At 34.7% G+C, this 25,454-nt stretch overlaps 1 protein-coding gene across 1 annotated transcript in view; it reads right to left on the minus strand.

Moving 5' to 3' along the window:
* The window catches only part of LOC123314278 (POU domain, class 6, transcription factor 2), a 101,440-nt gene that overhangs the window by 5,479 nt on the left and 70,507 nt on the right, over window positions 1–25,454 (minus strand). Inside the window, exons 3-8 of the mRNA XM_044899449.1 lie at window positions 24,548–24,710; window positions 17,188–17,325; window positions 16,901–17,128; window positions 14,508–14,687; window positions 7,207–7,435; window positions 1,588–1,820 (exon numbers count right to left, since the gene is read on the minus strand). Coding sequence (XP_044755384.1) covers window positions 1,588–1,820; window positions 7,207–7,435; window positions 14,508–14,687; window positions 16,901–17,128; window positions 17,188–17,325; window positions 24,548–24,710 — 1,171 coding nt within the window. The remainder of the gene's footprint in view (window positions 1–1,587; window positions 1,821–7,206; window positions 7,436–14,507; window positions 14,688–16,900; window positions 17,129–17,187; window positions 17,326–24,547; window positions 24,711–25,454) is intronic.

Consider the following 25,454-nt stretch of genomic DNA (forward strand, 5'->3'; position numbering starts at 1 on the left):
CACTCCCAATCTCTGAAACAAAATCAATTAAAAATGAAATAAACGATTTGCTCCTGCGTAAATTCTTGCACTAATTTGTCAGGAGCAAATTAACTAGAAAAAATTGTTGCCTGACAATGAACTGAAAATAAATAACGTTGAAATTATAATTTTATGTTGTAACGGTTCGGAGTCTATATCAGACTCCTTCATCAGACGAAAAATCTATTTTCGAAAATCTTTTAAATTGTGGCTTTTGTTTGACAAACTGAATTACAGTGCTAGTACATAGAGCCTTGTGCACTTTACGTTGCTCAGGTTCGTGCAAATAAAAATAGATATAAATGAAGATCTATTTTATTCGACCATAGAATAGTTGACTTTGTGATAACTGGTATTATGTTCGAAACTCATTTCAATAATATCAGTTCAACCAAAAATTTTAGTTTCATAGCAGCCTTTTGAATGCGAATATAAGAACCGCTTTGCTGCCAAGGTAACATCAATTGTGTAAGGATCATTCGAGATATTTGAGTTTTGCGAGATGGTGTTGCCTATTATACAGGATATCCCGGGATTAATGGGAATAAATTTAGTCATGCCCGGAAACGTACCGTTGATGAAGAATATCGTTGCTTCAAAGTTGACGACTTGATTATGGATTCGTTAAATATTTTTAAAGTGACAAGGAGATATTTCCTGAAACTTTTTATTGAAAACCCTAAAAAGTTTCAGGAAATGCCGAATCCTCCCAGAATGAATTTCAATCGATATCTGACAACGAGATAAACAACATTAAACATTAAAAAATACGCATTGAAGGGGCGATTCTATTGCAAACTTAGATGAGAAAATGAGTTTCAGGTCAATCTCTAATTGAAAAATAACTCTGCAAATGTTCATCGCTTTATAATTGTCTTACTTTGAAAAAATGTATAATAATAAATCCATAATCAAGTAGTCATATTTGAAACAACATAACTCTTCAAACAAGCGTTTCCAGACATGCCTCTATAGGAACTTTTCGTCTTAATTTGAGGTTTCGAAACTATTTATTTATTTATTTATTATATACATACATATATCAAAATTTGTGTCCATTAATCCTGGGGGACTCTGTATACATTCAAAATGAACATATTACATCCAAGTATTTTATGTCTACGCCTGAAAAATAAGGGTTTGATTCTCTATTATTTTCAATTGGTTTCTCAAGCTGAAGAAAAAAATTTCTATTTGCTGTCCATACTAGTCCTGGATAATTTATTTCTAGTCGAAGTCATATGAGAAATCACAACATTTCTGAAGGGTATAATGTTATCACACATTATGTTTTTTGCTCGATAATGTCTCACAGGATATTTTTTTGGGAGAAAGTACCTACTAAATTATAAATCTACCGAAATTCAAGAATCGTTCGAGTAAGCTGTAGATAAGCCATCTCTTCTGTAGAAATCTGTAGAAATTTCTACTTCTTTTCCTTTTTTATTCTTCCTACGTTTATAGAAATAAATTTATTATAAACAATAATTTATCATTAGGGTATCAAGTTTTGACCCTTGGTGCAGCATTTCTGAAATAAAAAAAAATTAATGAAACTTTACTTACTCGGAGAATCTATCATAAGGTCATTTGATGAAGTGTCATTTCCACCAGGTGATTCACTCCTCGGCGGGGATCGTTTGAAACTCTGACTAGAATTTGGAACATGAGTTGGAGTTATTGTCAACTCTCCGTTCATAGAAGGAATAGATGGGATGTTTGGTGGCGTACAGCTTTGGGGTAGTGACGATGCATGATGTTTTGTTTCCCCATAATGATTCGTAGGTGCCATGTGATTTCTGCGGACAGCAATTTATATTTTATTTCATTGATAGTAAATGATTAAATCTAAAGAAGCATTATTTTGTTTCAGCTCACTTGATAATATTCTCTATCAATATCTGCACTTTTAATCCGCCGACATGTTTCAGTTAAAGAAAGGATACGCTTATCCCATTCAGCAATGCTAGATCAATTCGATCTGATGGTTATATAAATCATTGCCTCCAATTTTCATCAACAAATTAATCATTTCAACTTTTTCATTGTACACATACTATTTCGTTGTTGTAAGGCAGAATTCACACGTACCACATTCCAACGCCAACGCAACAACTGTCATATGTCTGTAGTGAGTAGGGAATTAGTAGGGAAACGCATTGTAGCATTCACACATACCACAACTTGCAGTGGGTTCAAAAAAAAGCTGCGACAGTACGAACGGTTGGTGGTTGGAAAGTGGTAATACAGAGTAAGACCTTATTTACCAAATATTATTAGTATTCGTTTACGCCACAAAAATTGAGCAACACATAGGTCCTATGAGATCTCAAAGGAAGAGCTGTATAGGTACGGTATTTTGCGTATATCATCGGATTAAATCGAAAGAATGGGGTCCCGATTACAACTATTTTAAAGAAATTCCTGATGTACCCAATCGAAAATAATTTTATTGTCTCGACAAATTCACTGCATCGGAAACACTATTGTGTTAAGCAGATAGTAGGGTGTGCACCTCCTGATGGTACCGAAGAATTCAATTATCAGCGAGTCTCTAGAAATAACGGTATCAGAATTCAAGATATTTCACTTCCTGATAGAAATACTCTATCATAATCTATAGTTCAAATTATTTTGTTCACGACCATTCAGTGGAGTGATCATAATCTATCTGTTTCCTTTAGAATTATTACACTTATAGATCATTTTTGATTCATAAGCCATTATTCACTGGTCATCCATATATCTATTATATTGTATATCGATAATGGGACTTCGAAAATTGAATATTAAGAATAAAAATACCTGATTAGCTCTGTCTCTTTCTGATACATGGTTTTATGAATTGACAGGAATGAAATAATTTCACTTCATAACTATTCGAATATTTTCGACCTTAACCTATCAATATGTTAATAATGGTTTGAATCAGGTTCAAACTCAGGTTTGCATTACGTAGTAATTTGTATTTCATCGTTGATTTCTGATAATTAGAAGTCAATATTCATAAAACTTCATCATTTTGCAACACTAGACGCTCGGGTTCATAATAAAAGTGAAATATTATGTGTTTTCCACAGAAAACCTGCGGAGTGCGAAGATTAATAAAAGTGATGTTCAATCAACAAAATTGTAGGACTGTGAATATATTTTTCTAGGTTGTTCACTATCGTATATTATCTGCATTGTATATAGATAAGTCTGTTATTGTCTTGAAATTCAGTTGGCAGTTGAGGTAAATTTTAGTTCAATTTATGATTGTTTTTTCAGCTCTGAAATAGTGAAATATCTAAATCGACATCTATATCTATAAAGCTCAACTGTAGTTACCAATCTCTAACAGTTTCTCATCTTTTAAATATTCTCATTGCCCAATTGATTATTGTATTGCTTCTAATGAAGCATGGCTCTTTTGATGAGCACTCTGTACTTTTATATGTAATATAACTACATATTACATTAAATGTTGACCCAAAAATATTTTTTATTGTGTATTGAGTAGATTTACAAGAGGGGAAATTCAGGAGGTGAGATAAGTATGATATTTACACGTACAAGGAATGTTGAAACTGGTATGAAACAGTAATATAAAACGAACTTGTTATTATGTCAATCTTGTGTTTACTCAGTATGGACAATACCATTCCTATTCGGCACTTGGTATTTCACAAATCATAATAATATTGGGTGAATAGTTTTTATGCACTTATTTGGTTTGATCTCTTTTCGTTGATTCATCTGAAAGTTGAAAAAAACGAATACATTCTCGATGAATTTAATATTCATTGACTTTCGCCTCATATGAAATTCTTCTGAAAATTTGTACAAGAATTTTAAATAAATCATCATTCGAATGCATTCAATCATTCAACGTAAAATATGAAAACAAGCTAACCAATATCTTGATTGTCATTTTCAAACTTCAAAATCGCGCATGCGTACATGTGGATTCCTCCCAACGATTTGGCTTCACATTTTGTCGTATATAGTCTAGAACGTGTGTTATCAATATTGGTATAATAGATATATGGGTCTATCGAACAACATTGTCACAATTATAGTGACATAGCTCATAGATCTATGATCCACCAACATAGGAAACTGAGACCATTTTGACTAGTACTGCTATAGTCCATTCAAGAATTATTGACATCCCAGTAAGCCATGAAAGTGTAGATAGAGCTATTAATACTAGATACTAATCTAGTCACAAAAGATTTTCAAAAATTTCTGCACTTTCAAACCAGAACTAGAATATATTAATATAACCCGGAAAAGTATATGGAAGTATAAGGAATATTCGTTAAAGCATATTAATCAGCATTCAAAATTGACACAATTATGCTTTCGATTTTCACGCTAAATTAAGAACATAAACAGCTGTACAAAATTAAAATTAATTTCAGTGAGTGCATAGATTCACATAAAAGAAGTTCATACATAGATCACTGTTCATTCACAACACGAACCTGAATTCCGCAACACAAAATTTTAACTTATAGACTATATTTTAGTTTCATCATAAAAGAGAAAATATGAATAATGTAACCTGTTATATATTTGAACCGAAGAAAAAAGTACTCAAATTCAGAGCTTATGAGTCTGCATTTGAAATGTTAACAATTATTTTCTCTATTTTTTCGATTAAAGCAAGAACATGAAAATCTCTGCAAAATTCAAAATACCTTCGGTCAGTGCATAAACTTATACTCCATTCACTGTTATAAAAGCAGTCGGCTGGGCATGGAAATATAACGTATTCTACTCTGTATCGAACGAAAATGTGAGGTTATGCTAGTATACTTGTAATGAGGGCTACCCTCTTTGTGCTTACCAGTTGGCGCCTTTGTAGATTGAGGTCATGAACATAGAAACACTAATGCAAGATTATTTCGTCTACGGTAACGGGGACTTATCATTTCACAGATTAGAATATTGACACTTTTATGTTTTTTATTTGCGCATGTGTGTACCTTACTGCCCATTCACAATGATATCAGTGCTAATGGTAATGTTAATGGTGAGCTACGATGTTAACGCTTAAATAATAATAAATTCATTAACATTGATGTGAACAGTATCGTAGTTGCTCTATTATTTGAGCGTTAACATTGTAGCTCACCATTAATATTACCATTACCACCAACATCATTGTGAATTGTAAGTAAGTCCCTTTCTGACAACGATTTGACTTAACTTTTCTCATAGCACTACAATATACGGGGTGTCTCAAAACTAGTGCATAAACATCACACCATGACAGAGTAGACCAAATACTATTGAATGACACCAACATTAGTTCAGCAAAAATGTACCGTTTCCAAAATAATTAGAATTTTATGAAAATAAATAAAATTACCGATTTTCGAACTATTTTATTCAACCACAGGGCCAGTTTGTGATTGGGGATAGCGATTTCAGCTCATATCAATCCTAGATTATTGTATTCTCACCCTCAATTAAAATTTTTCCAAGTAGTTAATCGCAAACCTTAGTGCATTTAAATTAAAACAATTTTTTTATATAATTTTTATTACGCAGAATAATCCCCCATTACAGGGGGGACAAAACAATAATGTAGAATTAATTAGGGCTAAAAACATTATCTTCAATCATAAATTGGCCATGTGATTGAAAAAAATAGTTCAAAAATCGAAAATTTCAGGTTAGGTTTTTTTGGAAACGATACATTTTTGTTGAACTGATGTATCATTCTATAGTATTTGGCCTCCTCCATCCAGGTGTGACGTTTGATTCACTTGTTTTGGGACAGCCTGTATAGTAATATCAATATAGGTATAATAAGAAGATGTAGACCATAAACTTAAAGATCATAAATTATTTAGTCTATGATGGAGACCTTTTGCAACACTTATAGCACCTACAGACAGTGGGCACATCGAGCTCCCGGAACACGTGTGAAAGATTCCATTACCCATCACCCGATGGTGTGGAAGGAGTCTTATGGGCCTAAAAAATACCGCGTACTTCTCCCCTGTTTTTGGATATTTTAGCAAATTTCTTGAGATTTATTTCTGTTGGAATGCGTTCTATGAACCTTTCTTAACAAGCTAAAAACAAAATTTCGAAATGAAATGCTATATTTTTAAATAATGAATCGATGTAAAATTGGTCGGCAAGATCCATGGAAGTTAGTCTTAGCTTCATTTCGTTTTTTACTTCTGAGGCTGACATCATCCTAAAGCGCAAGCGTAGCATGTCATTTTCCTTCTTACTGTTCATGATTGATGTACAGCAGAAACGATTTACGACTATGGACCCCCTTCATATCTACCACATACGGATATCTTCCGTATAATAATGATTTCAATTTTGATTTAAGGACATATAAAAGTATATCGTGATGTGAATTGTACTTGGAAACACGCTCTAATGATGAAGGCAGCCAATTTTGTATGTTTATACATGAACATTTACTACTAGCTAGCGACATGACATCTCAAAGTTGAACCTCCAATGTGAAGCAATTTGAATATGGATCTACCGACAAGTTAGTGACTCTAACATCACTAATATGGTCTATAGCGGCAAATTCACACGCGATAGCCGTCATTGGTCCATTATATGGATCAGTGTTCATTCCCAATACCAACCTGAATTCAGCAACTCAAAATCTTACAGTATGGACCATTACAACATATTTCTCTGACCATGGCCAGAGCCATTGGCTAACTCATTCAGATCGTAACACCTGTCGATATTCATATCGGCGGGTGGTGTGCATCTATATTAATTCTTATTATTTTATTCATTGCCTCCCTGTTGAGGCGTTATCACTTTCAATATTTTCTAATTTTCCACAGCTGCCCGAGATTTCAATAAGTCTTGAATGGAGTTTATATGTATATTTGGCAAAGGTCATCAAGTGCAATAGCGACTATTATTGAAATATTGAAATGAATAAAGATATTATTAAGAATGGGATGCGATATTTTATATTTCAGGAATCTTCTGAAAATGGTGAACTCGCATATTATGACTATTATTCACTTGCATCACTAATAATGTCATCTGCGTGTATAATAGGCCATAATAATATGCGTATTGAATGATGTTTTATTAATTATACTATCAGATATCGTTTTCGTGAGGTTGAACGTAGTGGGATAGAATTTTCATGAGCATCATTACTTGATTTTCTCAAAAACTTGTGAGTGTACGTACCTATGAGGGGGAGTATTATGTGGGCTACTTGAAGTACTATGCATTGACATTTGTGCTTGCGATGTTATTATTGGGGCTGCATTCATAGCATTCAGCAGAGGCTGCGTTGGAGAATGCGTCGTCAATAGTTTAGGAAGATTCTGAAGAATATTTTGAGATGACCCATTGTTCAATATATGTGAAAGTCCAGTACCAGCCAGTATATTAGCTCCTATCGCACCATTCGTTACTGAAAAAAAATTAATGAATTACATACAATTTAGTTGACATTCATGGGCCGTATGTTGAATATTTGGATGTCGGTAGGCATTCTTCTGCATGACTGCAATGGTAGGAGGCTCCGAATTAAACTATGACTAATAAACACTTATTTTAATGAACGGGAGCGGAAGCTGGGTGAGTACTAGTGAATATTTTTCACCAGAGCAAGTTATCCTACTTCATAAAACCAGCGGAAAAGAACTTGGTTACTGTACTTCTGTTTGGAGCTCAGCACCAAAACAGTAATTGAATCATTTGGATTCTATCCAGAAAAAAGGTCCGAATGTCGAACTTTGGTCTGTTTTATAGATATTTTCACGACCAATGCTCAGCTACAAGAAGTTATTCCAGCTGCTGATTCTCATGCAGCACAGGGGTTGCACATCGTGCATATTCTTGTGCTTTTCAATCAAAACTTCTGTTTACCAAAGCTCTTTCATTCACTGAATTGGAAAATTATGGAACACGCTCACATATATTATGTGTTCACTTTGAACTATATTCTCCACCAGTTCAAAATAAGAATAAACAGGCCGTCACTTTTCTTTCAGGGCACCAACCAGGTTTCATGGGTCGCTTTCCTCGAAAGGACCAATATAAAAAATATATAAATATATTCCGATGTAAGTACATACAAGTGTTCGGTCATAATATAGTGAGAGGCTTTTAGGTTCTTAGCAAATTGAGACTATGGCTAGCACACCGTGGATTGCAAAAAAATGCTTCTCCCCTCATATTCAACCCAGTCCTTTGAACAGTATTTGTGCATCTGGTAGCTTCACTGTGGGAAGGAGACGAAGACCAAATTATTAAGATAAAACATGAAATGTACACAATCGACACTGAACAGAATCTTATGAACTCTATATAATAGGATAATAATGAAACCTGAATGATTTCATCCCATCACAAATAAAATGCTAGGAAACTCTTCCATCAAGTTTCAATGTTCAATCTAGCGGAAACGTTGTAGAAGATTCATTTATATCTGTCTCTACTGTTTCTCAATTCAGAATGAGGTGCTCTCTAGTTAGGAACTTTCTTTGCGAAAACATCTGAATGAAACTGCTAAGATTCATTAGGCAGTCAGCGTGCCCGACATTTTTATATATTCCAAGGAGACATCTTACCTACTTGTTCTACTTCTTTAAATGGAACGAACTGCGGATATATTAATGGATGCCCTTCTACTTCCTAGGCCCAATTTCCGCAAATATTTCAAGGCTACACTGCGATTAATATCATTCACATAGTGGTGAATCTATTAGTAGGGGAGTACTATTTTTTTTTAGTGATGCGGTATCAACCGCATGAAATTCATTTTGGGGGTAGACTGATGACAGGTATCATGAAAGTGAACGTCAGTCGCCTTGCTAATGGTAGCGACGTGTTAAAGTTGCCGAAAAAGAAAATTTTTCAAATGATTTGATACCACAACAAAATCGGTAATATGATTGTCCAGATCATTCTGAATTGGAATGTAACCGTCAGCTGCATGAATGATGGTGGATTATACGTCAGCCGCGTGTATGAACTCGACCAAATTGAAGAAAAAAAAGTCACTTGATGCCGCAGGAATTTCACAGAACTGAATGTTTATACCTCAAAACGAATGAGAACCATTGTCAGCTGCATCTTCAACGGTGGAAAGACCGTCAGTCAGCGTGCTAAATGCAGATTTATCCGAAATTTGGAATGAAGATAGCTTCCATGAGGTTCCAGAAAACTGAAATCAAATATAATTCGATTTGCAAGATCGAATTACATAAATTTGGACAGTTCTTGAAAGTTCGCGAGATCACCCTGTAATATGAATCTCATGATTTCCTCGATATCTGCGTAAACTGTAAGATTCGTTTGTTTAATTCGTCAAATGATATTTTTTTTTATGATAGCGACAGTAATGTTTTCTCACGTGTCGATATTTATTCAATCAATTGAATATACCTACATTACTGAATGTTAATTTCAGTTTTCATTTGATCGAATACATCAATTTCCTGAAGCGTGTAACTCAAGGATGGGTGTTCAACAATTATTTTTCTTTAAGTCTTTCGATTAGCAAGATTAAACAATAAAGTCCTGGATAAGAAATAGGTAAAATGAAACAAAAACTAAGCGGTTCTCATTGTTTGTTCGAAATGAAGGCCTTCGATCTGAATACATCTCTCAGCTTTTTTATACGAGGATATATTGAAAAATTCTTAGCCTACTATAGAACCAAACAAAATTTCCATGTCAAAATATTTTATTACTCAACATATTCTCCTCTTAATTGGATACATTTATTACAGCGAACCTGCAACGTCTTTTGACCTTCAAAAAAAAATTTCTTCTTGGTCTGCAAACCAGACCTCCACAGCTTTCATTACCACCTCGTTGGAAGAAAATTTACGACCTTTTAAACTTTTTTCAGTTAAGGAAAGAGATGATAGTCGGATGGAGCCAAATCTGGTGAATAAGGGGGGTGATCTAGTAATTCAAACCCTAAATCACGAAATTTTTGCATGGCAACATCAGATTTGTTTACAGGGGCGTTGTCCTGCAAATACAAAACACCTTTGGATAGCTTTCCGCGTCTTTTCTCTTTAACTTTTTCCTGTAGAGTGATCAGTAATGTCGAATAGTAATCTCAGGTTATTGTTCTACCCTTATCCAAAAACTCAATTATGATTACTCCAGGGCAATTTAAAAAAACTGAAACAAGAAATTTTCCAGCAAATTTTTGGACACGAAACTTATCAGGTCTTGGAGAACCAGAGTGTCGCCATTCCATCGATAGTTGCTTTGATTCTGGATCGTAGAAATGTACCCAAGTCTCATGCATAGCAACAATTCGGTTCAAGAAGTCTACATCGTTTTCAAATCGAGCACAGATCGAACGTGATGACCTTGCACGCTTTTGGTCAACATTCAAACATTTGGAGATCCATTTCTCAGAAACTTTTTTCCAAGGATTTTAGGCATTATCTTCGTAAATCTGCTTACCTCTTGATCCTTTTAAATACAGGTACTTGATAATGACTCGATACTCCAATTTTTCGATTTTCAAAATTTCGGTGGACATCTTCTTTCTTTTAATTTATTACGTAACTCCGGTTTACTTTTTTGAATCTCCAACTTCACATTGATACTTCTAATGAGTTATTGTCCATTGCTATGGTAACGCCATATTTTTTTATGCATGGAACTGGTCTAGGCTAACTATCTAGTTATCAATATATCCTCGTATTCATTTCAAACAAACAATGAGGGCCGCTTAGTTTTTGTTTTATTTTACCTATTTCTTATTCATCACTTTATAGTTAGTTTAGTTTATAGTTTTGCTATCGAAAGACTTAAAGATAAATAATTGTTAAAACCCATTCTTGAGTTGCGCTTCAGGAAATTGATGTATTCGATCACCATGAAATGAATGAAATGAAAACTGGAATTAACATTCAATAATGTACATTCAATTGATTAAATTTATAAAGATTCAGAGTTCACAACGTTATGAAATGAATGGGATGTTTAATATCGACACGAGAGAAAAAAATTGTCATTATTAGGAAAAAAATGCCTCGGCAACCTGGATGGTGCAATATTATATATGCCGAATTGAATAAACGAATACGCAGATATCGAGGAAATCATTATAAATTCATTTTACAGGGTGATTTCTTTTAAGAACTGTCCAAATCTCGGATAATGCGGTGATACCGTTCAGGAGAAAGAGTGGTTTTGATTTCCATTCAAATTTGAAAAACATCCTGTATATCAGAATCTAGAACTCCTAGATACTTCATATTCGGGTTTTTCGTGACCCTCTAGGTGTTCTCTGTCTCAACTTAAAGTGTTTCCCATCTTATCCGGGACACCCTGTATATTCTACAAACACATTCTGAAACAATTTTCTTAGGTTGCCCAATATTCCACTTTCGAACCTTTTAGAAGTCTGTGAAGGCTTCTTTACAAGTAACTAATTTACATTTGAATCGTGTAAATTGATCCTGGCTGTATTCGGGTTCGAATTTCGGACAGTCCGAGAATTGTTCTAGAACTGCGCAGAACTGTTGCGCCCAAGTATCGAATCCTCTGCTCAGTTCTAGAACCATTCTCGGACCGAAATTCGAACCTGAATACAGCCAGGATCAATTTATACAATTCAAATGTAAATTATTATCCGCTAAATGGTTTTTTGGTGAAGACCCGCAATTCATTTTCAGTGTCAATTATAAGACGCTCCGTTGCACTTATCACGCTCATGTTTAGGACGCTCACTGACGGTCTTTCCACCGTTGAAGATGCAGCTGATAATGGTTTCCATTCGTTTTGAGGTATAAACAGTCAGTTCTGTGAAATTCATGCGGTATCAAATAACTTTTTTTTTTCTTCAATTTGGTCTAGTTCAAGGATGGGTGGAAAAACACACTATATGATTTATATATTTATACTTCGGCGATCGATTTCGGTTTACAGTGGAACCATCATCAGGCCAGCTGAAATTATCATTGATTAGGAATGCAAATTCTGGTATTTTTACATTTTAGAAGTATTAAAAGTGAGGTTAAGTAATAACAACAAAAGAAGGAAGAAATAGAAGCGTGCAAACGGACATACCGTTTAGTAATTCAGTTGAAGTAACAACCATGAAAAATTCTTGTTCATAATTAAAAAGACAATTGATCCTTAATTCCAATTTGTTGGCGATATTTAATGTATTTTTTGGAGCAGGCATTCAGTCTAGAAACCAGAAAGATGTTTGAACGGAAACAGAGGTGCGAGATTACGGTAAGGAAAGGAGTGTCAAGGTTTGGCGGGTAAATTTAAATTAAATGCAGGGAGTTATCAGCTTAAAAATGTTCTTGGATGTTCGGAAATCTGATATGTCATTTAGGAGGTTCGAGTCATTGGTCTAGTTCATACACACCATCATTTATGCAGCTGACGGTTATATTCCAATTCAGAATTATCTGGACAATCGTATTACTGGGTTTGGTGCGGTATCAAATCACTTGAAAAATTTTCTTGTTCGGCAACTTCAACACGTCGCTACCATTAGCGCGGCGACTGACGTTCACTTTCATGATACTTGAACATCAGTCTACCCCCAAAATGAATTTCATGCGGCATCAAATCGCTAAAAAAAATAGTACGCTACCTTCTCTCCTAATAGAGTAAGATCCCAGAGCGACCAGACATAACTTATTTTCACACAGATGAAACTTTAGGATCTCAGTAAAGTCTCATGTGCCTTGAATACCTGCGAACTTGTAGAGCTTGCCTAGTGACAGCAGGGCAGATACCATGTAGCAAAGGTAACTAGAAAGAATTGTTAATTAACTTATTATCACATGGCTGATATTTATATATGTTTTAAAGCATATTATTCTGAAGTTATATTATAAGTGACAGACACTTTGCATGGGCCAAAACTCTAGCCAGACGTTTTGAAGCTGCACAAAAAATAAATAAAATTTACTCATTTTCTTTTCGATCTTATGATACAGGCATCCTAAACTCCTATTTTCCAAAAAATTTGGATGAACCAAAATTTCGATTATCCGAAATCACTTTGGTCCCCATTATTTCGGATAATCGAGACTGTACGCTACTGCAATCGATTGCTGCAAATTCTGGCTTCATCCACGAGAATTTAAGAAACATGCCTGTCCATTAACTATTTAAGAATTCGAAAGAAAATACTAACCCATTGTATCTGAATTAACAAGGGACTATGAGTGAAGTCAGTTTAATGTGTTTAAGTATGTGCTGTTTATGTGCAAGAGTTGATACCCTTAGGTATGTGTATGTGCCATGTACGAGCAATGTATAGTATACAGTAAAAGGACTCCAAACAGATTGTGAAAGGGAATCGAGTTACCATAGTCTCACTCACTCTGAAACGCATGCATAGTGCTCTCGCGCTCACACTGCCAGCTAAACAATTTTTATGTTTAGGGGATGTTTGGTCACTACTATTTGTCTGAATGATGAAATATAGCTTTTTTTGGTTACTTCAATGGCATATTTCAATATCAGACATGCGAAAATAAGTAAAGTTCATTTATTTTTTGCGTAGCTTCAAAGCGTCTGGCAAGAGTTTTGGCCCATGGAAAGTGTGCGTCACTTATAATATAACTTCAGAATAATATCCTAAATACATATATAAAAATCAGCCATGTGAAAACGAAAAGTCAAGTAAGACTTATTTTTAGTTACTTTTGCTACCTGGTATCTGCCCAGGTGTCACTAGGCAAGCTCCACAAGTTCGCAGGTATTCAAAGCACATGAGACTCTACTGAGAACCTAAAGTTTCATCTGTGTGAAAATAAGTTATGTCTGGTCGCTCTGGGACTATAAATGGGAAACGAAAGTTTGGAGAACTCTGATGGAGAATTTCTTCTTCAATAATAACGTTCGCGGAGGAAAGAAATCGGTGCTCTTGAAATGATCCCATCCTTTGATGGGATCAAATATTATTTCGATTTTCATCAAAAAAATTACACAATTATAAAAGGGAGTTGTAATTTTTTATATGACTCCATAAACTTTTCTTCTATTCCATCAACAAAATATTTCCTATATTTTCACACCATGTATTTCATGAACTGATAATATTAGAATCAGCAAAGTATGGATTAGTGGTAATATAATTACTTGTAGTATCTCCAGTTTCTGGTTCTCCTTTTTGTTTCGAATTCCTATATAGATATAGAGTAATATAACCAGATTTCATAATAAAAACAGGGTCTTCAGAAAACTGATTACAAAAATAATAAATCCACGATATATAGCAGATTTAGCAATCTGAATCTGCAGTTTATCGAGAAATTTGTTTTCTAATAAAGCTAAGACTGCATTGAAGAGAAAAGCTCTGATGAGGGCGCACAATAGTCCTAAAGACCACAGTGAACTTTCTCCATATTTTCAAACTAAAATTGAAGTATAAGCTAGGAAGGAATCAAACGATATTTCGGTTGAATTGAACCAACTAGCTGAAATTTTAAGCTGAAGCTACTGTCGCAAAATCTTCAACTTCAGAAGAATATTATTACCTGGATTTACAGCTGCAGCTGCTGCGGCTGTATTATTTAATAAGTTTGTATGTGCCATCGCCTGTAGATTGGCTAGAGTTGTAGAAACCACCTGCCCATTACTTAAAGCTAAGTTCACCATTTGGTCCGCACTATTTACATGATTGACTGGAATGGTAAGGATTGTCTGGGTGACTAGACCTGTAATTGCAGAGAGAAAAATCAGATTCTGTTATCCTGGTCGTCATATAAATAAATTATTTATATTTTCGACACTTTGCCGAATGCGTTGTAACCTGCCCTACAAATAGACCGAATTAGGAGACATTTTGTATTGACCAGAGCATTCTGGAATATATATTGTATTTCCTGACACTGAGTTTTTTAGTCGACAAGTGCTTCCGGTAAGTTATTGGGAGGTTAGAGGGTAAAAAGGGGAATGAAACATTTGACATTGAGTCGAAAAAAATATAATGTCTCAATTTTATCGTCAAATGTTATGGTCTCGATCGAATTAGCAACGCACTATTCAGGGAACATTATTTACAAACAGTTCTGAAAATGGAATGGAATTGTTGGATCGCTAGATGTCGCTGGAAAATTATTGAATATTCACGCGCGTGGTGAATTAAAGTCTTCCATCAATTTCCCTACTTTTTCTTACATGTTGAGAATAGTGTTGCTATGATGATTTTTTTATGTTGTTGATCATGATAGTACTAATTCGAATAATATTCAACTAATAATGAAATGAAATATAGAAAGAGCAACAGAGGAATAGGCATGTCTTGTCGATTTCATGCTACTTCACATTCAGTAAATATTTAAGAAGCTGGTTTTAATCACTCGAGAAAAAATTGAGAACATCCTCTCTGTTTCGTACATGAATCAGAAAACTACGCAACGATGTTGAGGTTGCCTAATATGTGGGACCACCCTTTGAAGGATTGCATGGAGACAAAAATATTTGTGAAGAAAACAATGAAAAACAATGTTTTTTCTGGCTGCTTGATCCAAGATGGTCAACATTTTGCTCAAAGATCTTGAAGTTTTCTTTTCTAAGCCAAAAATTATTCAAAACGGTTGGGCCATTGTTCAAGAAGGGTTGTGAAGATGCACCAGAAAATTATAGACCAATAAGCCTACTCCCATCACAAAAGTAAATGAGTGGTTTTTTAAAAATCAGTTGTGTTTGAACACTCAGAAGACAAGTGCTGTAATGTTTCACACCAACTCGCAAATGTTATAATTCCTCAATGCATTGAGACAGTTGATTATAAGCTCCCCCTGGAAAGCAATTGTAACTTTTTGGGCTTGACCATAGATGAAAGTCTCAACTGGCGTGTTAATGCCACCAACTTATGTGGAAAACTCAGTTCTTTATGTTACTCCTTGGGTATCCTGAGTAGAAACCTTGACTCAACATCTATGAAGACAATCTATCAAGCGGTATTCGAAGCAAGGATAAGATACGGTATCATTTTCTATGGGGCCTCTTTGGGAATGGAGGAGATCTTGAAACTCGAAAAGAGAGCTATTTGCATCATATACAGACTGGAATTCAGAGAATCATGTAGAGGAAAATTCCATGAAAACAATTCACTAACAGCATTCGCCATTTACATTCAGGAATGTTTGTTATTTGTCTATAAGAATAGAGACTACTTCGAAGGGAAAACCATTACCAAATACAACACAAGAACAACTGAATTGAAATACCCAAAACATAGGCTTACTTTAACTGAGAGGAATGCTGAGTATTGTTGCACAAAATTTTTCAATAAACTGCCACCCCAAATAAGAGCAGAGACGACATTGAACAGTTTCAGAAGTCAGATTTTCCAGCTGCTACTGAAGATGGAGCCATATTCAAATAAAGACTTTTCTATTCTATTCTGTTCTATAAAAAAAGATTATATCAGACCCTCATTTTGTTCATTACTGTTCACTGTTGTTTGGAGATTATTTATTTCATTTCGCTAAGATTTGAGAAATTGATAAATGCCAGTTTGAACTTGATTATTGCCAATTTGCTTTTGATTAATGCCAGTTTGAAATTGATGTTGCCAATTTGATTTTGACTAATGTCATTTTGATTTTGATTAGCTCCAATTTGAACTTAAAAAGGTAAGAGAATTTTTTCGAGTAGTATGTGAATGTAAGATTTATTCAGATTCTACAACATCATCCTTTTTTATGCGTTTACTATCTATTTTATATCATTGTCTTTTTTTCAGATTTATAAAGGTTACATATCATCCGAAACGTTGCTGGAAGAATAAAAAATAAATATTTATATGTATATGCCGTTATTCTGCATCCATATTTGAAAATTTGGAACGAAATATCAAATTATATATTATCACATATTGACACAGCTTGACTTCAATAAGAATTCATGCAAATATTTTCACCTTGAGATGTTGGTATCAATAATTGAGCACCCTGTATGCCAGGGACGAGTTGTCCTGATGCTAAAATCATTTGCGGCATTAGTACAGGTTGCTGTGCAGCCAACATAGGATTCGGAGTAGCCTGAAGACCGTTGGCAGCTCCGGGATGAGATGTTAGTGGATTAGGGAGCATGCTAGGTACATTGTCTATCTTGGAGTTGGAGGTCTGATTACTCCTAGGGGTAGCAGCTAGAACAAAAAGGCGCATTCACAGTACAATAATCATTTGAAATGATAATAAGACTCACCTGAAGCACTGACACTAAGATTGAGTGGGGTATTTGCAGAATTATTCGTACCAATTGATGATATGTTCTGCATTGTGGGTCCCAGAGGTGAATTCTGTTGCATTGATGCCAAATTCTGTAGCGTTATGAGACCTGCCACTAAAATATAGGATTCAATTATAGGATGTTGAAATGATGCGAATATAATGAATTGATTTGATTAATGAAATGATAAATTCAACTATAGGTAATAATAGGTCCTTTCCATAAAAAGTGAAGCACTTTTCTACACTCGATTTGATTTACACAAGTGTAGAGGAAGTGTAGTTTATCTGCACATAGTCAAAACACACTCTACACCTCTACACCTCCTCTACACTGGTGTAAATCAGCAAACGAATACTAAAATCGAGTGTAGAAAAGTGCTACACTTTTTACGCAAACGAAAGGACCTAATATAGTTCGAACGAATACATGTGTTTCACTGTAACAAAGTCATCTGAAGTAAAATAATGGTGGAAAACTTCAAACTGAAAGTGAGATATCATTTGGATTTGAGTCTCCATTATATCAGCCGTTCCTGTTTAGTACACTAGTCTGAACCCTAATACGAGGAGTACTGCAAATTGTCAGAAGTATACTATAATGCTATATTAATGCTAAACTCTGTAACGTAATGGAGCTTACTACTGAAATATAGGATATTATTATTTTGAAATGCTGAAAATATGTGAATATAATGAGAAACCCTGACAAACTAATGTAATGTGGTAATTTCACCAAACTTTCTTCATTACAGAAAAACATGATTAACCAAAAGTTCATTCATTATTGTACTGAGCATCATTTTCTATAATGGAAAGTGATAATATACATTTATATAAGTATGTATTGGTGTATTTTGAAGACATTTTGTTTCGAATTAACAGATACCTGTGAGATCAGATTAGATAGCTCATCTCGATGTACAGTAGCAATAAGTTTAAGAGAAAGAGTTTTGAGTTATGCATGGCAGAGCTATATAGACTAATCCTAGGTGTATTTTTAAAATTTTCAACTCATAAGGATGACACTTTTTTTTCATCGACAAAAATATTTTTTGATTAGGGACTAAGGAATATCATCCAATATCCTACCGAAAATAAAATATGAAGCAAACTGTACGGATATTGCATATGAGTAGAATATATTATAATATTCTTTATAGGGCAGAAATTCGTCATTTTCATGAGTTTCAACATCAAAAACTAGAAAGAGAACTGCCTCATTACAATAAGAAGTTATTCCATTCAAACGATTCTTGCTCCTATAAAGTAATAGAATTCATAAAATAAGATGAAGTGTTGCAAACTATAGCTGCATAAAAAGTTCTGATATTGTCGGCCCTTTCTAAATGACACCCGGATATGCCCGTGTAAATCGACGTGAGTAGGTAATATTCATTGAACTCTAAAAGTTCTCTAAAAGTCGTCATTGGAATATTTGTTGTTTCTACGGTTATATCAAACGCATTGATAAGGGCCACACCAGTTTCGGTGACTTCGCTAGAAATTGGCAACACCATAGAGAAAGTAATTGGCAACACCATAGAGAAAGTAATTGGGAACACCATAGAGAAGAAACTTGTCTCTGGGAAACACTATTGTGACCTGCTATTCTCATACTGGAAAGTGGAAATCATACCATGATGATAATTTGCTACAGTTGCCTATAAATGGTAGGTATATATGCATTATCGAAATCTGCATTCATTTCTTTTTATATTCATGAAGATGCCTCATGAACATGCCTCCAACATCCATCATTGAATTATACCATTTATACATATCTGAATTTGCTCAGGAATACCACGTAGCAACAATAATAATCCGTTGTAGAAGACAAAACGATTAAATGAACATTGTCCTTGTTTGATCGCTCCATTTGTTTACAGATCCCTATTTGCAGTTTCTCTGCGAAAAACGGTGCCCCCGATAGGTGGCGACAGTGAGTCTTACTCCCTTTCCGAATTATGAGGAAACGATTTCAAGAAGCCTACTGGTAAGAATTTTTAGGAAATTGAATAACACGAGCTATAAATTGACAATATAAAAATTCCTTTTCTCATTTATTCTCATTCCATCAGTAATGATGAGTAATTCGTAGTAAAGTTCTTCAATCGTTACTTGGAAAATCGTAAACATGGATTCGCACGAAAGAAAATAATGTCTGATCTGTCTACGAATTGATAAAGTTGACTACACAATGTAATAATATACATGACTGAAAGTAAATGAACACTTCATTTTGAAAAGCACAACTTTCATTAATTGAAAAGTTTTTCATGAACCCCCTCGAGGAATAGTTGAAGCTTTTGAGCTTTTTTAAATGGCTGTGCCAGAAATGGAGAGGAATTTTGTTGCTGAGGATGTTTTAGTCATTGATTTGTTCTTTATCAACCCTTTTTCATTATAGGAATGGAAAAGAAACCTATCGGATCAGAATTTTTCTTCTACACCTACACTTTAGGTTTATGTTTTAGTGTTTATCGAAGGGTGTTACTTGATGAACTTTCTGGTATAAAGTCACAATAACAGATATAAATGAACAAGTTATTGCTATTCTTTTCATTGAGTGAATTACTAAGATGTTAAAATTGAGCAATATTAAGATGAATTTTGGCGCTGAACAGTGTTCAAAAATAATTTCAAAATATATTCTTTGTGACGTCACTATAATGCCCGTTTGCATCGTTTTGCTGGTAACCATGGTTAAACTAATCGATGTTTAATATTTAAACGTTGCTTGGCGGTTGACGATTTGCACCGTGAAATCATAATCGTTGTTTACTTTAATCATCGATAGGTTTGGCAATACCACTTACAGCATGAAAAATTCAAAATTTCAGCCGAGCACATCATAAAAGATAAATTGAAAAGAAAAAGAATTCAAGGTTTTGTGGCTAAACTTCTGTTGTCAAGGTGGGAAATTTGAACATTTGGTTTGAAGTTTCGGTGTTGTGTTTTGAATTTGAAGTGCGAACATGGATAGCATCCACACATCCATATATGACAAAAAAATATCACGGTTTCTTCCGTTGAACGAAATCTTCTGAAAAAAGTGAGGTTGTCCATTTCTTCGAAATAATTTCTTTTCTGGAGAAAACTTCGGGGAAATCCAAATTCAAAATTGCCAAGTGCATCAAGGTCATCATCAAGTAATATCTCATTTTCCAAATAATCCATTATTAATTCGAATTTATATCAACACAAACAGAAAACACAGTTGTCAATCGAATTTGAAGTATTACTTCAATCAACGTCATAATCGAGCAAAACGGGCAAATTTCTGCGTTTAGTTTAAACGATGTTTAAGGACCTTATAATCAACGTTTAGGAACGGTGCAAACCGATTGAGGAATTAAACGTTGTTTAAGAATATAATCGTTGTTTAGACAAACGGTGCAAACGGCCATAATAGTTCAATATTCGCCAAAATGAATAGTTTTGAAAGCTTCACCTCGCAAAATGATGACAAAAGATTGACAGCGATTTACGGCTCAAACAATGCCAGAATTAATGTGCTTTCAATATTCACGAGATATTTTGAAACATTTTTGCGTCTGACGTCACCTTTGAAACGCCAAAATACAGCTTCAGTGACTTGACGATATTCCAACCTAAAATAATGATTTTAGAGGACCTTTGCCTAGTTTCGAGGAATGTACTATGTGATATATCTATGGGAGATGATTCCGCAATATAAGGGTCCTGTAGCGTTCCTCGAACAACTGAAGAACGGACTAATCATCACTTGGAAGACCAAACTTGGTCGAAAGGCCCTCCAAGTCAAAAGCAAGATTTGGAATATTATTAATTTCAATAATGAAGGGATTTCTGACCACAAGAGTGATCCCTCACTAAAATCAACAGAGAATTTTTGACGCAGAGATGATATTCTTCACAGTGCAATTGGGGAACCTGTTATGTACCTGTGATTTATTACTTTTTCCCTAGTTATCATCAAGTCTTCGAATCGTGTGACGAAGGCCGTATTATTTACTTTTTCTTTCTCTTTTTCTGCTCTGCTTCCTTGTTTCAGACATAATTTCGAGATGGGGAGAGGAAAAAGAAACTTTTATGTCAATGGAAAAGAAGACCTTCCGTAATAAGAGCTTATTCTATAAATAAATTTGTCATCACTACACTACTCAAGGAGAGACAGGATTTTTTTACTATGGATTTTCCAGAAGCTTTTGTATGAGTTGAAGGCCTATATCCCAATGACAGAATTTATGCAATTACCTATCACTTAAGACCGATCACGAATCTTAACCTAAAATTCTGTCAAAACGAAACATAATATTTATATGTTTTGTTTTTTTCATTCATCTTCAGTGACTTCCAACAGAGGTTTATATAGTGAAGACAGTTTACCCATTTATTATGAAAATATGTGGTTAGGTTGCTTGTTAATTTGGTCTGCATAAATGGTGACAATTCAACCATTTTGTTTCTAGGTAATTGGTAATTGAGTGGAAGAGCCGACGAACAAGGATTCACGTTTATATAAGATTCGCCGTGAATTCGGGAGCTGTCCAAACGGTGGACTCTAAATTACGCTCAATATTTTATACATTACACATTACAGATATCTGGACCCGGTTTTGTTTGATGCTGCATAAATCCACACTAATGCTAATATGCTCAGTTGGTCCGTTCAAGATAGTGAAGAAATATGAATAATATTGCAAAAAAAAACGTATATCTTTTATTGGGGTTTTCTCTCAAGATAGGCTTAGCTACCTTAATTCAATTGGATCTTTAACCTTCACAATAGACATAGATTAGGACTGCAGAAATGCAATCACCGAGTACGAGAATAATTTTATAACAAGTTCTAAATTATCGATTGTACATATGGACTCCCCTCTGAATCAGTACGCTTAGTCAATAGAATGGGGACTGAGAATTCGTGACCGGCGTAGTATGAACTGATTCAGAGAGCCGTCCATATGAACAAGGTATGGGTGGTACCAGGGGGGTGAAACTGATGAACTAAAACCAGCAACAAAACACTCTGTGGTCTGAAATTACCTACCAAGATGTCGGCTGGCAGATGTAAACAAGTCTAGCCGTTGTCATGGAGATTTGCATCATTTTGGCAGAGTTGGGTCGGTTAAAGATAACCTATTTCTTTTAGTATGTGCTTGTGTTGTTTTTGGTGAAGATTTACGTCAGTTAGTGCAATAATCTCTAATGAGTTGAGTTATATTTATATATTCAGTAAGTATTTTAGTTGTTCCTGATATTTTAGAACTTGTTTTAATTAGAATATATTTCTTTTCATGAACCACAATCTTGAGGAGCAAAGCCAAAGGAAGACTGAAGTAACGATTTTGTGATAAAAAAAGTGATATGGTTTAGTATGTTCCATTCGAAACCCATTATTCTTCAATGTGAATATGTATATCTTATGTAAATAGAGTACTATATAAAAATTGTGGCCGATGTAACTTTTGAAATTTGACTATTCTGTTTGTATTTGTTGTGATCATTGGCTTTGACTAATTAATTTAATCTTAGTAGAGTCAAGTTTCTTAATAGTCACTGCTTCTATTCATTATATTTCATGTGCAGTTGTTATTCTTTGAAGCAAATGAAAGTCGAGCTTATACTAAAACTTAGCAGCCAACAATATGAGAAGTACATTCTAAGAATAAACTAGAGGTGGTTTCAGAATACGTAGAAATGAGCAATACTCAACTGCTAATCAAATCAACCATCGACAATCCACATCCCATTTCGAAATAATATTCAATTCAAATGAAAGTTTTAGCGGCATCTCAGACAAAAACTATCATCACAATATTCAATTCAATCAGAAGAAATTTTTTATTTTATTATACTTGTAATAATTCAACTTAAGTTTTTTATGACTCTGAAATTGTGAAGATTATTCATTTTGTTTATCTGAATCTGTTTCATTGGGGTTGGTAGGTTTTTTTGTGACTGCCCAAAATATGATAGTGTCGTAGTAGACTTACACTTGTCTTCTTGGAATATTAATCATGTACTTAAACAATTATTTGATATCTACCCTAAAAAATTCCATTTTAATATCCCATTCTGAAAATTCCTTGGAACCTGAATCATTTTCCTGTATATATTTCAGTCGTTATCATTGTTATAATTCTTTTCTATTCATGATGTGAAAGAAATTCAATAAATTCACTACTTTCGGTAAATCTTGCAGTTTTACTTATCCCCATAACAAAAACATTCAAATTGAAACCAATATAACCTAGTAAAATATACCTGCGAATTCAAATTTCCCGCCAATATCTTTGAACGAACCTACCGAAATGGCGGCCAATGAAATGTCATCGTGTTGCTCTGGTTTTGAACCACGTTTGCACTTCTCTTATATTAGTGTTCTGTGGGTGGTACTTTTTTCAGAATTCAATTCCTGTCTGCATGCCGTGAAAACCTTCCTTACATTATATTTTCATTATAATTTATATTTTCGGCTTAATTTGTTCAATGATCGCATCCGATCCCCGATATTGCTATATGTCGACGACGCTCCGGGAAATGGATATTATAGCTGTATTCGGGTTCGACTTTCGGACAGTACGAGAATGGTTCTAGAACTGAGCAGCGGATTCGATACTTGGGCGCAACAGTTTTGCGCAGTTCTAGAACAATTCTCGGACTGTCCGAAATTCGAACCCGAATACAGCCTATGAATCCCGAATATCATTGAAAGCGATTGTTGATCCCCTCCACCTCTTTAACATTTCCAACCGCTTTCGAATGCCACAGTTTGGAAGTGATAATACTAACACGTGACTTCTGAGGATAGTGGTTTGCAGACAATGCAGATGGATTCTCACGTCAGCTTGGGTAGCTCAGTTGAGAGATTACCTGACCGGCAATCAGGGGGTCGTAGGTTCGAATCCGGCTCTGGGTGGTACTTTTTTCTGAAATCAATTCCTGTCTGCATGCCGCTAAAACCTTCCTTGGGGACAAACACTTAAACTATCATTACAGTCCATATGAACATTCGACAATTCATCACCTTTAATAAAATTATTCTAGCATTATGCGATTGTATTTCTAAAGTCCTTTTTTTTCTCATGGCAATTCCTATGTTTGGAAATAAATTTTCGTAATCTGTATACTTATATATTTCTACTGCAAACGGTCCATGAAATGTTTGTTAATGGAATAATATATCGCATCACTCAGGAGATCGATCATATTGCGAAAATAGTTTATAAGGTTCTTGTTCAAATATTATTGAAGAAATTTAATTCATAGAAAGAATGAGACCCAAGCTCCTAATTGAAACTTCTTTTGCTAGACCGAAGCTATTAACAAAAATCAGTGAATCGACTTACTTGCACCGTTAATTTGGGAATTAGGTGGTGGAACTTGGGGTTCGTTAGTTGAGTCTTCTTCTTTCATCCTGCTGGAATAAGATTTGGTACCATTGGATCCCATATCCACTCCCATAGTATATGCAGGTTCAGGGGAACTAACGATGCTATCACAGTCACTCTCCTGAAATAAAAATACATGTTCAGGAACTTAGTTATCATGTGTTCAGTTTATCTGCTAAGTAGACAAATCGTGGACGATATGTCTTCGACTCCGACATCTGTGGTGCATGATCCACTGTTGTGGACCCCTTTGTGGTCGATACACTAATTTTCTTTAAACTGGCATTGAAGACAGATAATCAAACAATGTAATAATCTATTTATATGCATAGTATATTCAGTAAGGTAACTAATGAAGTGCTTCATCAGAAAAAAATATTTCTTCTACAAAATATTTTCTCGCATAAAGTGTTTTTTTTTAAATGTGGTACCTCACATCAACATTCGTGAGAAAGTTCATTACAACAAACATGTGAAATGATAAGAAATTCAGAATGTTCTCCGATTCTGTGGCTGAGTACACTCCAGATATTCTTGAGGTCTGCTTGCTCCTTATTCCAAACAACTTAAGCTTCTTGGATCATTATTATTACTAATAATATTAATTAATACGACGACGAAAATATCTATAGAGCCTCTCCTTCTGAATTGTTGTTTCCATTAATATTTCATTCTTCCGATGCGCCCGGTTAGGCGCTTGGAGTGCTGTACATTGTACAGTACTCCTTCCTTTTGCAGATGTATAAAGACTTAACGGAGGAGTTCATCCGAAGATTTAGAAGGATAATGAGAACTGGTCTAAACAGCAAGAATCTGATAAAAGCGATTAATACCTACGCTTGCTCGGCGTTGAGCTACTCATTCG

Source organism: Coccinella septempunctata, chromosome 5 (assembly GCF_907165205.1).
Source record: "Coccinella septempunctata chromosome 5, icCocSept1.1, whole genome shotgun sequence".
Classification (NCBI taxonomy): domain Eukaryota; kingdom Metazoa; phylum Arthropoda; class Insecta; order Coleoptera; family Coccinellidae; genus Coccinella; species Coccinella septempunctata.